Source organism: Corticium candelabrum, chromosome 2, assembly GCF_963422355.1.
Source record: "Corticium candelabrum chromosome 2, ooCorCand1.1, whole genome shotgun sequence".
NCBI classification, from domain to species: Eukaryota; Metazoa; Porifera; class Homoscleromorpha; order Homosclerophorida; family Plakinidae; genus Corticium; species Corticium candelabrum.
This window is the reverse complement of record NC_085086.1, coordinates 4,866,947-4,881,514: the sequence shown is the minus strand read 5'-3', so window position 1 is coordinate 4,881,514 and position 14,568 is coordinate 4,866,947. Positions and strand designations below refer to the sequence as shown.

Sequence of the window (14,568 nt, the reverse complement as noted above, 5' to 3'; positions counted from 1 at the left end):
CACGAGTGAAAATCTTTAAAAACTATACTCTCTGTAGTAGATAAAATATAGTTATATAATCGTTTTCGAATGCAGTGTCCCCAAAAGTAGCTACATGCGGTAATCTCATGTTGATGCAGTCTCATATTGCAATCTCATATTACAGTCTCACTAGTACACCCGCTCTATGGGCGGTGGCAATGTGAGCGGTAGCAATCTATCGTTGTACGCCACTTCTGCAAAGAAGACGCACCACCCGTGACAAATGCACGCACGCAAGTACGCACGCACGCACGCACGCACGCAAAAGCGGCCCGTGATCCGGCGCTTCTTGCACTCTGGGAATTAGAGAATGGCGTACAGTGGCTGGCGATTCCACGTCACATCCGCATACTTGTTAATTGACTAAGCAAACAAACTCCGGCTCAATCCGCCTCGACCGTTCGTCTCGGACTTGCGATCTCGACTGGCCCACCGCGTTTCGCGATGATCTGAGACCGGCGTCGTGTCGATCAGCAAGTTACAGACAGACAGACATGTCGACAGACGGAAGTGGGCGTTCTCGAGCGTTCGCGTACTAGAGTACAGGATATTACAGTCTCATCGCCTCATCTCGTGGTCTCATCGCCTCATCTCGTGGTCTCATCGCATGATCTCATCGCCTCATCTCGGTGTCTCATCGCCTCATCTCATTTGTCACATCTTATTGTCTCATCGCCTAATCTCATTGCCTCATCTCCTTGTCTATATTTGACACAAATAGCAAGCCATACTCTATACTACACTGTACCCCTAAGAAACTGTAGCCATGCACACGTTAGACAATAGTGAAATTGTTTTGGAATTCCGCTACCGGGTCGGAAGTTGACCTTTGCTTATCACGGAAAGAACGGGGCCGGGCTTAATTAACCACATCCGCGCCTACGCTTGCAACCTTTGAGTCAAGAGTTGCGTTGACTGTCATAGACATGCCTTACTAGTCAGACTTTCAGAAAGGATACATCTTTCCTATCAACAAAGAAACAGAGAAAAGCACAGAACGTACGGTTTCCTACATTTCAGCACCATCACCAGACAGTGCACCGGTGACTTAATTATTGTAGGCAGATTGATAGGCGGAGTTACCTTGATAAGTGCATCACTCTAGCTACAGCACTGCAACCAGCTGGGCATTGACGGAGTAGCAGTGTGACTAGAAAGAAACCAGGCGTCGGTTTGGAAGGATCTACGTTTTTCCTAGGTGAGTTGCTTGCACTTGTTCTGTAAGCCTAGATCATCTACGTACTCATGTAGAATGGTGTGTGTGTGTGTGTGTGTGTGTGTGTGTGTGTGTGTGTGTGTGTGTGTGTGTGTGTGTGTGTGTGTGTGTGTGTGTGTGTGTGTGTGTGTGTGTGTGTGCGTATGTGTGTGCGTGTGCGTGCGTGCGTGCGTGTGTGTGTGTGTGCGTGTGTGCGTGTGTCTGTGCGTGTGTATGTATGTGTATGTGTGTGTGTGCGTGTGCGTGTGCGTGTGCGTGTGCGTGTGCGTGTGCGTGTGCGTGTGCGTGTGTGTGTGTGTGTGTGTGTGTGTGTGTGTGTGTGTGTGTGTGTGTGTGTGTGTGTGTGTGTGTGTGCGTATGTGTGTGCGTGTGCGTGCGTGCGTGCGTGTGTATGTGTGTGCGTGTGTGCGTGTGTCTGTGCGTGTGTATGTATGTGTATGTGTGTGTGTGCGTGTGCGTGTGCGTGTGCGTGTGCGTGTGCGTGTGCGTGTGCGTGTGCGTGTGCGTGTGCGCATGCGTGTGCGTGTGCGAGCGCGTGTGCGTGTGCGTGTGCGTGTCGTGTCGTGTCGTGTCGTGTCCATTCGTGAGTGTGTTTGGAACGGCACTCTTTATCTAGGGTAGATATCTGCATTCACGTACGAGCTTAGGTTGACTTTCATGTAGTCTGTGTTTACTTCAGGCTTGTTTACGTGTGCGTTGCGCTTTTGCTACCCTAGCAGCTTAGTAGTAGTTGTACCGTCCCGAACCCGCCCAATTGACCGTTGATTTGAATCGATGACCGCGGCGTGCGATCGAAGGCTAGCCTCGCAAGCCAGGCTCTTCCGCGCAGTCGGTGAGCTAACTGCACGTGAATCACACGACGAGGAGGAGCTTTTACCGGAATTGCTCCAGCGCGAGAAGGCTAGCTGTTAGCTCTAGGTTTGAATCCTGCGAACACTAACTGCAAAAATTACTTTTCGGTTTATGAGGCTGCGTGTGTGTGTGTGTGTGTGTGTGTGTGTGTGTGTGTGTGTGTGTGTGTGTGTGTGTGTGTGTGTGTGCTCGTGCGTGCGTTCGTGCGCGTTTTGGCTTTACCTTGCCTGACCCTGTGTTTGTGTTTGCGTGAGTGTGGGCGTAATACGTAAGCGTGTTTGCGTAGGCGTGCACGTGTAAGTGTTTGTGCACGGTTGATCACCTAAACATATAATTTTTGTCTTTATCATCTTTTGCAGTGATTAGCTAAAGCATGAAGTGGAATGTGATTCTTTTCTTATGTCTGACTACGACGAGTTTATTTCTTCTTCAACGTTCTGAAGGTAATTGAGAAATCTTTACAGTAAAGTTGAAGAGTCTTGCAGTACAACCCGGTATGATTGACATTTGCAGGAAATGAAATATTTCTACATACTGCTTCAGCTACGCTTTCTCCAAATGCTCTCATTTATCGAAATGAACGGGCTGAAGCGTCCAATGCGATTGACGGAGACAACAGAGAGGGAAGTAGCGGCAGGTCGTTTGACGGTCTTATGAAATGTGCAGTTACAGCTACGGGCCGAGACACATTGAAGTACCTAAAAATAGAAATGACACGACAGGAGGACATTTCATACGTAAAATTATATCTGAGAGACGGTTTGAACAGCCGAAGGCAACAGAATGGACTTACGGTCAGTGTCAGCAACAGCTCCAACATCGATTCTGCTACACGTTGTAGCGATAAAGTGTACGATGCTTCTACGCACGGGCAATCGCCAGTGTTTGTTTGCATGAATCAAGCACGCTACATTTGGGTCGTATTACGAAACAGTCGATGGCATCTTCAAGTTTGCGAAGTTCGAGCATACACTGGTACGTAAAATAGAACATGGATGATATGCACTAAATGGTATGTAGTTTGTTCGTATCTACTAAGGTCCTATGAATTTGACTGCTCCTGGACTTACGTCGTTGTCAGACGGACCATTTACTTTTCATGGTTTGACGGCAAGCGCTGCTAATGTTGTAGATGGCAAATCATCGATCGGCCAATCAAAAGGATCTGGTTTTAGGTTCTGCGCTGTCAATAATTACAGAAAAAACGACAAACTACAGTTTCTTCGCATTTCTCTCTATCAAAGACAACCGATTCTTTCTGTTCGTTTGCATTTGAGAGACCCACCAAAAGGTTTTAGACCAACTCGCTATTACAGCAGACTCGGCATCGTAAATGTTGGCGTTGGTAACTCCAGCGATGTGAACGATGTACGACGACAGTGCGGGTCATCATATCAAGCAAGCCAAGGACAATCACCAATCTTTATCTGCTACGCTACTGGAAGTTACGTCTGGTTGACTGTAAGAGCAAATTTTTTTCTTGAAGTCTGTGAAGTGGAAGTTTACGCAGGTAAGGGATCACTTGTCAATGTTATTTATTCAGTTCGTCAATTGAATACGTAAACGTTGTAGTTACCGTTCGCTTATGCTCGCTTGTATACCTACTAAGGGCTGGTTTACAGGAATTACTCAAACATTGAAACATGTTGATTTACAGTAATATATGTCTGAGCGCGTTCTTACAAAGATTTTCTGCTTTTACTTGTTGATATCTTCGTCGTACATAACAACTACACCACGTGAATGCGCGACAGCTGATTGTTACTTACAAACCGCACTATTTCCGGTTTACGTTACGCAGACCCTTGAGTCGTAACCAAAATGTTGACGCTGGTCAGAACGTAGCGTCTCGCCGAAATGTGAACACGTATACAGTAGGACGCTGACGTTAGACTTTGGCAAAAGGCTGGACTGACGCTCAGCTTGCGTGTAAATCAGTCTTAGTATGTAAAGGGATGTTTGTATGATAGATGTTCACTGCATTACTCCTAAATCTCTTGTCAATGGCAAATACAGCATCACGAATGACTCCGTGGGTGGGTTTTTGTCAGTGGAATGCAATCAAGGGTATAAACCCACATCCTCTAAACCGATTACATGTGAGAGCAGTGGAAATTGGAGTCAGCCGTTTCCGACGTGCAAAGGTAAACAGTTTAATTAAAAATTTTGTATGAGTGCTTATTGAGAAAAATTGCATGCATAGTTTCTTTGCAGTTTTATGAATCTATACCGCAAATTGTGAGACTTTGAATTTAAGCTAAGGTTTCGTATTATCTTAGTATCTGGTTGTAATAAATATGACAATCCAAAGAACGGGAATGCTTTGGCGTCTACTGATGAATTTGGAGAAATAATACACGTAGCATATACTTGCGACAAAGGCTACCATCTCATTGGAAACGAAACTCGAGAATGTGATCATGGAAGTTTGACCGGAGATCCTCCAATATGTCAGGGTAAGGCAGTCCGAATACTTTATAGTTATCAATTAATCAATTAACAAATCTTTGTTTTATCATGTCTGCGTAGCAGTGAGTTGCGGATTACCGCCCACTGTGAAGAACGGAAATTATTCTGGAAATGTGTTTTCTTACGGAAACACTGTTGAATACACATGCAAAAAGGGCTATCATTTGAAGGGTCCTAAAGTCATCACATGCCAGAGTAACAAAACGTGGAATATAACAAAGAATTTGAAGTGTGAACGTAAGACAAATAGCATTACTCTAGCGCGTGTGCACGTGGCCTGCGTGTGCAAAAATAACTTTATTTTATTTTTATATATGTAATACTTATTTTTGACTACAGTGTACTGTGAAAGACCTGTAATTCCTCATCCTGGACGAATCACCAACATTTCACCTGACATTACTGAATTTCCGTTGTACACAACTTTGAAATACGGCTGTGAAACAGGATACCTACTTGCAAATAATTCAGGAAAGTACAGTACCTGTCGATCTAACGGGTCGTGGTCATTGGAACGTCCAGCATGTCACGGTTGGTAGACCCTAATCACACAAAGTTGTGGGTTTTTGCTTAACGCTCACTTTTCTAGCTGTCAAGTGTCGTCAACCTCAATTTTCCTCCTCTTACCTGAGATATACGATTCTAGACGGAAAGTTTTCTTATCTGGGTAGATTAAGGTTTAGGTGTACCAGCGGATTCTACTTGAACGGCTCAGAGTATGCGCAATGCCAGGCAAACGGAACTTGGAGCGCGTCTTTACCTTCATGTATACGTAAGTTATCAATGTAGCATGAAGGCCCGATTACGTTGTTTTGTACATAATTTATGTTTTGATATTACTGTGCTCTAGAGTTGTTATACCTCTTGATGAATTTGCAAGTTTAAAATAATACGGTGATGTGTTGCGCAGTTACATTTAACTTTAGCTCAATGTTTTAAAAGAATTTGGTTTTGGAGGTGATCAGTGAACACGTAATTTACACTTGAACGGCTAATTAAATGATTTCTAAAGATTTGATAGAACATTCAAATTGATTATGAACAGAGCTGAATATGCAGCAACTCAATCAAAAGTTTATTCTAAAGTTTATTTAATTAAATCGGGCTACATATAAAAACACTAGAAATTCTGCAGCGATTACACCTACTTGGAGAAACAGAAGGCACTTTTTAATTACAAACTTAAAATAAGAAAGTTTATGTGCATCAAATTTTTAACAAATTATTTGATGTGACTTGAGACCACTTGTACTACTTTGGGGAATCTGTTAATATTTCTAATTCAGCTTTCTGTGAACTTCTTCCGAATGTCAAAAATGGAAAATTAATCTTTAGTGACAATGAGGGAAAGCAAGACATCAACAGTACAGTAACCTACGAATGTGACAATGGTTACAAGTTATCTGATGAGACAAAGAATACTAGAAGGTGTTTATCAAGCAAGCAGTGGTCAGGAACAGCACAATCTTGTCGATGTAGGTGTAGTTGACTGTGGGCATCTTATAAATGTATTTTCTTAATTTTTTAGATATCGATTGTGGAAGACCTAGGGCTGCTGCCAACGGAATCTTTTACTGGAAATACTACATACAATTCAATAATTACCTTTACCTGTCGCAACGGTTATTACAGCGATGGTATTAGGCAAGGAAAGTGTTTGTCTAACAGACTGTGGAGCAACATCCCGTCAAATTGCATACGTGTGTGACTGTTAACTTAGTTAAAAGAATTTTAATAATAGCTCGGTTATAATAAAATGCTCAACGCTCATATGCATTTTAGTTTTCTAACAAAACTAGTCAACAACTTGAAACCAGAATATATAAAAAATTAGTGTGCGGTACCACTGACACACCTCTCGTTTATACCAAGCACCTTGCAGCAAATTGTTGTTGCATTAGAATATATTTCTCTGTCAATAGCCTTTTAGAACCTCTTTCAAACATCAAAACGGTAGCCTGATCTACATTGACAACGATCGAGGCCCGGGATATCATGATATAACAGCAGGGTGACTTATGAGTGCAATGGCTTCAGGCAAGACTAAGCTGACTTTGCAGCAACTTTACTAAACAGTTTGTGTTAAGTTTCTGCTACATACAGAAAATTTGCAGCTATTACACTAACTTAGAAACCGAAGGCTTGCAATTACTTACTGTTCATGCATGGTGTTGTTCTCTTACGTTGGTAGTTTAGTAAAGTAATCCCAGTTGACTGAGCACAGAGAGAGCTGCACCCTCGCTACTTTTAGTACTCTCACATAATATTTTCTTGATATAATTAGTTGATTATGTAACAAGATACGACATGGTCTTGATGATTGGCTAAAGTTCTACAATTTTCGTTTAGCGTTTTGTGAATCTCCTCAATTCATGAATGGATACCTTGAATTTAGTGACAATAATGGAGCGCTTGACGTTGACAGCACATTGACGTATTATTGTGATCAAGGTTATCAGTTATCTGACGAAAAACAGAAAACAAGAAGATGCCAAGGAAACAGAAAATGGTCAGGAACTGCACCAACCTGCACTCGTAAGTATTTTACAAACTTAATTAAGGTGTTGTCACAGGAATAATTCTTAGCAACACTTAAAATGCAAAATTTCTAATCCTTATATTCCTGTTTGCAGAAATACGATGCCCAGATATTTCTAAAGAAACAATCGAAGATGGCAGCATTCTAAATCATAATAGACTGCTTGGCTCTATTGCTGTGTACGAATGCAACAGAGGATACCGCATTGCTGGAGACAAAACAAGAGTATGTCAATCAGATGGGAAATGGTCGGGGAATCCTCCTGTATGTCAAGGTATACACACAACCATTATAGTCAAACTGGGTCTGTCAAGTGAAAAGCACTATTTATACATGCAAACGAAGGCTTTGTGTGTGTGTGTGTGTGTGTGTGTGTGTGTGTGTGTGTGTGCGTGCGTGCGTGCGCGCGTGTGTGTGTCTGTGTGTCTGTGTCTGTGTCTGTGTCTGTGTCTCTGCCTGTGTGTCCGTGTCTGTGTGTGTAAAAACATGCATATCTACAAAACAGTGAGTCGCAGCTCTACCAAAGTTTTCACGCGCACATCGATCTGCGATAATTGTTCAGTCGACAATGTTTCTGATAGTTATTATTGAGACGAGCCGATTTTTAAAGATGCAACTTGCCTTGTCTCGACCTTCACTTTCACTACAAGGTGCATCGCAAATCGGATATGCCTAATAACTATCATAATAAACCTTAATTAATTTTCCGACTTTGTAATGTATTTGCTGCAATAAAAGCGTTTATATGCGATATCAAATGCTTAGAGTAGACACATCTCTGTCAAAAATAGCAATAGAAAGTATTTTGTGAGTATGACTGTCAAATCTATATGATTTATAGAATAACAGTCTGAAAATTAAAAATGGCCGCAGCGTTAAGAATATTGAAAAATTATACAATATCTAATATAAACTGTATTAAATTATAAAATAAATATACAAAATAGGTTACCGGTATAGATCGTATGCAGACTCGAAAATGTTTGTTCCACTTTTATAATCGTTGTATAGTGACTTAACGACAAACTATTACCATTCATTGAAAAAGATTAATCGATAATTATTTAATAAACTAATTTATGAGACTTATGTTTTATAAAACAAGGTTATTGACTGGTTTTATAGTGAATAATCACTGTTTTCCTTGCTTTAGATTTTAGTTGCTCTGAATGTCATGAAGAAGCAGATTGCATTCAAAACGAGCAATGCATGTGCAAACCAGGATACATTGGCGACGGAAAATATTGTTGCAAAGAAGGTAAATGTTGGGCAATTTCTGTTTTCTCAAAACTGATATTTGATGTAATTAATAATAATTAGATCTGACGGATAGAGTTGCAATTAGAAATGAAGCCACGTTTCTAAATTGCGACGGCAATTGCAACATGCCATTTCAACACGTTGTGTGGTACCACAATACTGTGCCAGTCAATATTTCTAGTAGTCGAATTGGAGTAGCCAAGAATGGAATGTTACTTTACATAAACAAAGTATCGAAAAATGACGCAGGAGAATACGTATGCGTTATCAACAACGGTAAGGCTGTGTTTAGAAGATATGGAAATCTGCAGGTGACTGAAGATATGTTTGGATGTCAGCAAAACTCTAGATGTTGTAAGATTCATGCATAACCGTATTTCTTGTCCGTTTATTATCTAATTTTGCCTCTAATGCAGCATCTGATTGTGGACGGAGTTGTGCAAGAAAGCCGTTTGTGGCAAGAGGAGATGTAACTTATGCCGGACAATTTCCATGGCAAGCGATGCTTTGTCCTGCTACTCATGCCCAACATTGTGGAGGTGTTCTTGTATCAGACAATTGCATTGTAACGGCAGCTCATTGCTTTTATCTTGGAGGGGTGTTTACTACAAACGTCAGCGTATGTGTTGGCCGTCAATGTGGAAACTGCTCTGAAGTCGATGTTGAAGGAAATCCACAATGTTTTAAGCCCAATTCGACAGTTATTCATCCCAATTTTAGCAGAAGTACGCTAGACAATGACATTGCCATTATTAGACTACCAAAAGCGGTTTCGTGTCACTGCAACAGTGTCTTTCCTGTTTGTTTGCCTAATGAGAAGAGAGACGGATCTTACCTTCGAGCTGGAATGGAAGGCATCGTCACTGGGTGGGGAAGAGTAAATTCTTCACTTAGTAGATCAACGTGCTTGCGTAAAGGCGACGTGAGACTTGCTTCTCGAAATATTTGTTCCAGAAGGCATCCAGATTATCTAATAACGAACAGTATGATGTGTGGAACTGATTACAACGGCGCATGCGAAGGAGACAGTGGTGGTCCGCTTGTGATTAAAAACGAAGAGTACGGACGTCGTTTTGTGTTGGCGGGTATAGTGAGCTGGGGAAAAGGATGTGGCCAGGTGAACGGTTTAGGAGTTTACACTAAAGTCTTGACTCATGTGAATTGGATAAAGCAGATGTGTGGCATGAACTCTTAGAACTTTGTTGCAGTGCAGTTGCACTTTCAATTGCAGACAGTGTCAGTCCGTATTGTAGAATACACTCAGAAATGGCATTTTGGCATAACTGTTTGTTTAGTCCCTTGACCTCACTTGTTTGCGATATCAACTAGAACGTATGTTGCAAATTTTCCTTCCCTTTTTCAATGACGAGGATAATAGTCGACTCTCAACACCTGCATGATGCTGGTAGCGCTAAGATGGTTTGCTTGTTTGAAGATCATACCCGTGCACGAAGTACGCGCCTATAATCAGTAAGTATCATTTTCATTGATCGAGTTTTCTTGCTATAGTTCTGTATCTCAAAGTATTGGGATGCAAACGTGTCAAGACTCTTCGAGTTTCAGGTATGTTAATGGTCACAGTTGTTATGTATGGAAAGTTTGCGATTTGTTAAAAAATTGTTTTACACATACACACATCCATAGGAAGGAAATACTTTGAGGCTAACTTGGTTTTGGCAATTGCTAGATATGTAATGAAATGAAAATATCTATGTTTATTTTTTTATTTATTACTATTTAAAATAATCTTTAACACATCAATATTAATATTAATGTATCAGTTTGATTTTAGTACAGGTATATTACACAGACTTATGCTTGTAGTTTTAACAAGAAAATACTTAATATATTGCTGTACATTTGGGTATTAATTATATAACAAGCAAGTGGAAAGACTTATATCCGCATGTTGACCGGCATGCAGGTGAATGGATGTGCAACTAGATTACTGAACCTAGGAGTGAGATAGTCAAGCAGGACGCGAAACAGAAACGATTTGTTCAAGGATGACCTAAATACTTTATATCTAATTGAAATTCATTTGAACTTAAAAGTCTAATAATGATTATTCAATTTTGGTGTATTCAGAAGCCAACATTAGTGTAGGATGACGCTAAGTTGGTGACAATAACATTACTAGTTCTCAAAATTATTTCTAATTATTGGTATAGGTATTCATTATTTAAAGTTCAATCATCGTGTCAATGTCAGAGACTATCTACTCCTTAAAACAATGTATATTATTGAAGCCTTTGCTGATTATATGAAGTTGGGAAGTTATGTAGCTACTACAGTAGTAGTACCAGTTTCATCCACTAATGTAGTTTTCATACGGGTTTTATCGTTGGTCAATTATTGGTAACACACTCAAAAGTATCTACTTAAAAAGCATTGCAATAGCAAGACATCATAGCACATTTTTTGTAAGAGAATTTACATGATTTGGCTCACGTGTCATTTCTCTTGTATGTTAATGGCATAAGGATGAACTTCGCATATCATCAGTGCATGTAAGGACTATGGGAAGCAAATAACGACATCAATGTGGCATTATATCTCACTTTTCAATTTATCATTTTCAAAACGGTTTTTCTGATTTTACTACTTTTTCTAGTTATTTAGTTTAGTAATTGCGTGTTAGAAGCATGTGCTTATAACAGGAAATTGAGTTTTATTGTTGAGCAACTTATGATCTATAGAAGATTATACACTTAGTTATTAGCATTGCAAGTAGTTTGAACATACGGATCAAAGTTTCTTCTATTGCCAGGAGATGGTGCCTTTGCGCACGTTATCAAAAAAATGTCGGCCAATGTAAGGCGGATCAGATTAGATGTTGCAAGGCAGGTGTGTGTGTGTGTGTGTGTGTGTGTGTGTGTGTGTGTGTGTGTGTGTGTGTGTGTGTGTGTGTGTGTGTGTGTGTGTGTGTGTGTGTGTGTGTGTGTGTGTGTGTGTGTGTGTGTGTGTGTGTGCAGGGCCGTCGGAAGCGGGGCGGCTCAGGCTGCCCCACTTTTTGAAAAAATGGTATTTCGCCAATTGCTTATTGACATTCACTTCCGGTTAAGGGTATAGATGATTAAATATGCAATATACTGCAACTTTGTCATTTTAGATTCAGATATCAAACAAGGTTATACAGCGCATTAGAGCTCTCAATTAGGATACACGGCGGGGTTAGCAACGGAGTCCTAAAGTAGTTGAAGGTTTGAAATAGACACGGATGTTAGCCTTCGTGTACGTGACACGCTGATATTGTTTCGACTGCATCAGTGGAATCGTCTATTTTTCTTGACAGGTGTTTCGTTGAGTTCCCGACCGCTCTATAATTTGTAAAAGTCTAAGCGATTGTAACCATCAGATGTCTTCGTGTTGTGGAAGTACACAACTTCCACTGCCGTTTGGCGACAAGGCGCACCAGCCTTTGAACTTTCACTTTCCCCAACTTGGGTTTTGAACGGAATCAGCGTGAAGTGTTCCTTTAAGAGGCAGTGATTTCAAAAATGGGCATGGTTGCACTACGATGAAGACCGAGACCTTGTCTTTGTTTCACATGTGTTGTTGCCTATAACAACAATCATCTACATTTTGTTCGTTGCCTGGAGAAAACATTTATTTCAAGTGGATTTTGAAACTGGAGAGATGCTGTTTCCAAGTTTGCCATCATGAAGGCAGCCATTGTCATAAAGATTCTGTACTGAAGACGGTCGCACTTCCTGCTACAACAAGAGATCTGGTGAAATGCTGTCATTACAGCTTGCAAGGGACAGGTTGGAACAGCGAAAGAGCCTGCTAAAGCTTCTATCAAATGATTTCTTCCTTACAAGACAAGGTCTTGCTTTTCGTGGTGTCAAGGACGACTCAGATTCTAATTTCATGAGACTGATTTATCTACGTTCGGAAGACAATGCAATGCTTGTAGACTGAATAAAGCAAAAAACAGACAAATACACTTGTGGTAACATGCAGAACGAGATGTTGAAAGTGATGGCTTTGAGTGTTTTGCGAGAGATTGGTGCATCAATTCAGAGTGCACCATTCTTCACTGTAAAGGTTGATGAAACAACAGATGTTTCTAACATGGAGCAGGTTGTAGTGTGTCTTAGGTGGTTTTGTGACACGTTCAAAGTTTATAAGGAGTTCGTTGGAATACATGATGTAGCATTGACTAGAGCTGAGACCATCTACGCTGCTATAACTGATATGCTTTTGCGGATGAATCTTTCTGTTTCAAAGGTGCGTGGCCATTGCTATGATGGGACTGCTACTATGTCTGGTGTGAAATCTGGTGTGGTGGGGCGTTTGTGTGCAGCTGAGCCCAGAGCTGTTTATACCCACTGTTATGGTCATTCGCTAAACTTGGCCTTTTCTGATATCATCAAGAGGTGCAAAATAATGCAGAATGCGTTAGATACCACACATGAGATCACAAAACTGATTACGAAATTACCTACTCCTGAAGCTGTCATTAAGGAACTTAAGGAAGAAATGCACACTTTGCCTCCAAGAATTTGTATTTTATGTCCAAAAAGGTGGACTATCCGTGCCGAATCTTTGAAGAGCATTCTTGATAATTATAGTGTTCTTTTGGAGCTTTGGGCTAAGTCATTGGATTATGTCAAGGATACAGAAATGAAAGCACGAATTCAAGGTGTTGCTTCTCAGATGATGAACTTTGACTACTTTCTTGGCATCTCATTGCGTTTACTAATCTTACAACAAACTGACAACCTCTGCAGAGCAATGCAGAAGGTAGATATGTCAGCAGCAGAAGGTCCAGATGTTACAGGCATGACTGTTTCCACCCCGAGGTCAATGCGCAATGATGCCGTCTTTGATCAGTTTGGCAGAAGACTACAGGCTTCAGCTGCAAATCTTGATGTTAACAAGTCTGTCCTACCTCGACGTCGCAAGACTTCTCGTCGCCTTGATGATGGTTCCGCGCCTATCGTACATGCGACAGTGGAGGACCACTATCGTGTCATCTATTTTGAGGCACTGGACCTCATTACTTCTTGCATTGAGAATCGTTTTGACCAGCCAGGCGAAGACCTACAACAAAGTTCTAGAACGTGATTCTATCTGATGTCCTCAACTTCTTTCAAGGATGCGCCGCAGGCCAATTGGAGCAGATGTATCAAGTCACCAAATTATTAAAGCTATTGCTTGTGATGCCAGCTACAAATGCAGAAAGTGAAAGGTCATACAGCGCCCTTCGACTACTAAAGTCTTACCTACGCTCAACGATGTCTCAGCGGCGTCTGAACCACTTGATCCTCTTAAAAGTGCACAAGAGCCATGTTGACAGCCTTAATCTTGTGGAAGTGGCAAATGACTTCATTACTGGTCATGACCATAGAAAATATGTGTTTGGTACAAAGTTCGAAGAATCTGATTTTGAATTTTAAAGTCCTTTTTATAATGTTATAAAAGTGTCGTGACTGTTAAAACTAAAATATCTATGACTTATTGTCTTAAAACCTTATTGCCCATGGATCGGCTCTTCCCTGGCGACCAATACAAATCACGTCATGATTGCGCCTTTGACCACACCTTTTAGCGCGCGTTAGGCTGCCCACTTTTATTTTGCTTCCAGCCGGGCGTGGTGTTTGTGTGAGTGCGTTTGTGTGCGTGTCTGTGCTTGTTTGTTTGTTTGTTTGTGTGTGTGTGTGTGTGTATGTGTGCGCGCGCTTTTGTGTGTTTTGTGTGTGTGTGTTCGTTTGTTTGTTTGTTTGTTTGTTTGTTTGTGTGTGTGTGTGTGTGTGTGTGTGTGTGTGTGTGTGTGTGTGTGTGTGTGTGTGTGTGTGTGTGTGTGTGTGTGTGTGTGTGTTTGTGTTCGTTTGTTTGTGTGTGTGTGTGTGTGTGTGTGTGTGTGTGTGTGTGTGTGTGTGTGTGTGTGTGTGTGTGTGTGTGTGTGTGTGTGTGTGTGTGTGTGTGTGTGTGTGTGTGTGTGTGTGTGTGTGTGTGTGTGTGTGTGTGTGTGTGTGTGTGTGTGTGTCATTTCGTAACGTATTAACTCATATTACAGGGCTACGCTCATTCTTTTGATTCCACAGTATGAACGTCTGGCATTGTCGGGACAGTATGTCAGACGGTAACACTTCGAGAATTTCTAAATCAATCTAATGCTGAATGTCACTGTCATAAGAGGTCCTTTACTCTATACACCTCTTATGAGCCAACTTATTATTCTATAGATCACTCTTGCATTGCA

At 41.1% G+C, this 14,568-nt stretch overlaps 3 protein-coding genes across 3 annotated transcripts; all 3 read left to right on the top strand.

Moving 5' to 3' along the window:
- Positions 1-2,462: 2,462 nt before the first annotated feature.
- LOC134176336 (complement receptor type 2-like) lies at positions 2,463-5,097 on the top strand. Its single transcript, XM_062643006.1, has 7 exons — positions 2,463-2,532; positions 2,603-3,064; positions 3,129-3,599; positions 4,060-4,233; positions 4,369-4,545; positions 4,619-4,795; positions 4,898-5,097. The coding sequence occupies exons 1-7, from the start codon at positions 2,463-2,465 to the stop codon at positions 5,095-5,097; spliced, it is 1,731 nt and encodes a 576-aa protein (XP_062498990.1).
- Positions 5,098-5,226: 129 nt separating this feature from the next.
- Positions 5,227-9,632, top strand: LOC134198170 (coagulation factor X-like). The gene is made up of 6 exons (XM_062667504.1): positions 5,227-5,330; positions 6,908-7,093; positions 7,192-7,371; positions 8,251-8,355; positions 8,418-8,711; positions 8,774-9,632. Exons 2-6 carry the CDS (start codon positions 6,931-6,933, stop codon positions 9,550-9,552), a joined length of 1,521 nt encoding a protein of 506 aa, XP_062523488.1. The 5' UTR covers positions 5,227-5,330; positions 6,908-6,930; the 3' UTR covers positions 9,553-9,632.
- A 2,685-nt stretch (positions 9,633-12,317) lies between these two features.
- On the top strand, positions 12,318-13,762 carry LOC134176335 (zinc finger MYM-type protein 1-like). Its single transcript, XM_062643005.1, has 2 exons — positions 12,318-13,416; positions 13,461-13,762. The coding sequence occupies exons 1-2, from the start codon at positions 12,318-12,320 to the stop codon at positions 13,760-13,762; spliced, it is 1,401 nt and encodes a 466-aa protein (XP_062498989.1).
- Positions 13,763-14,568: the final 806 nt, after the last annotated feature.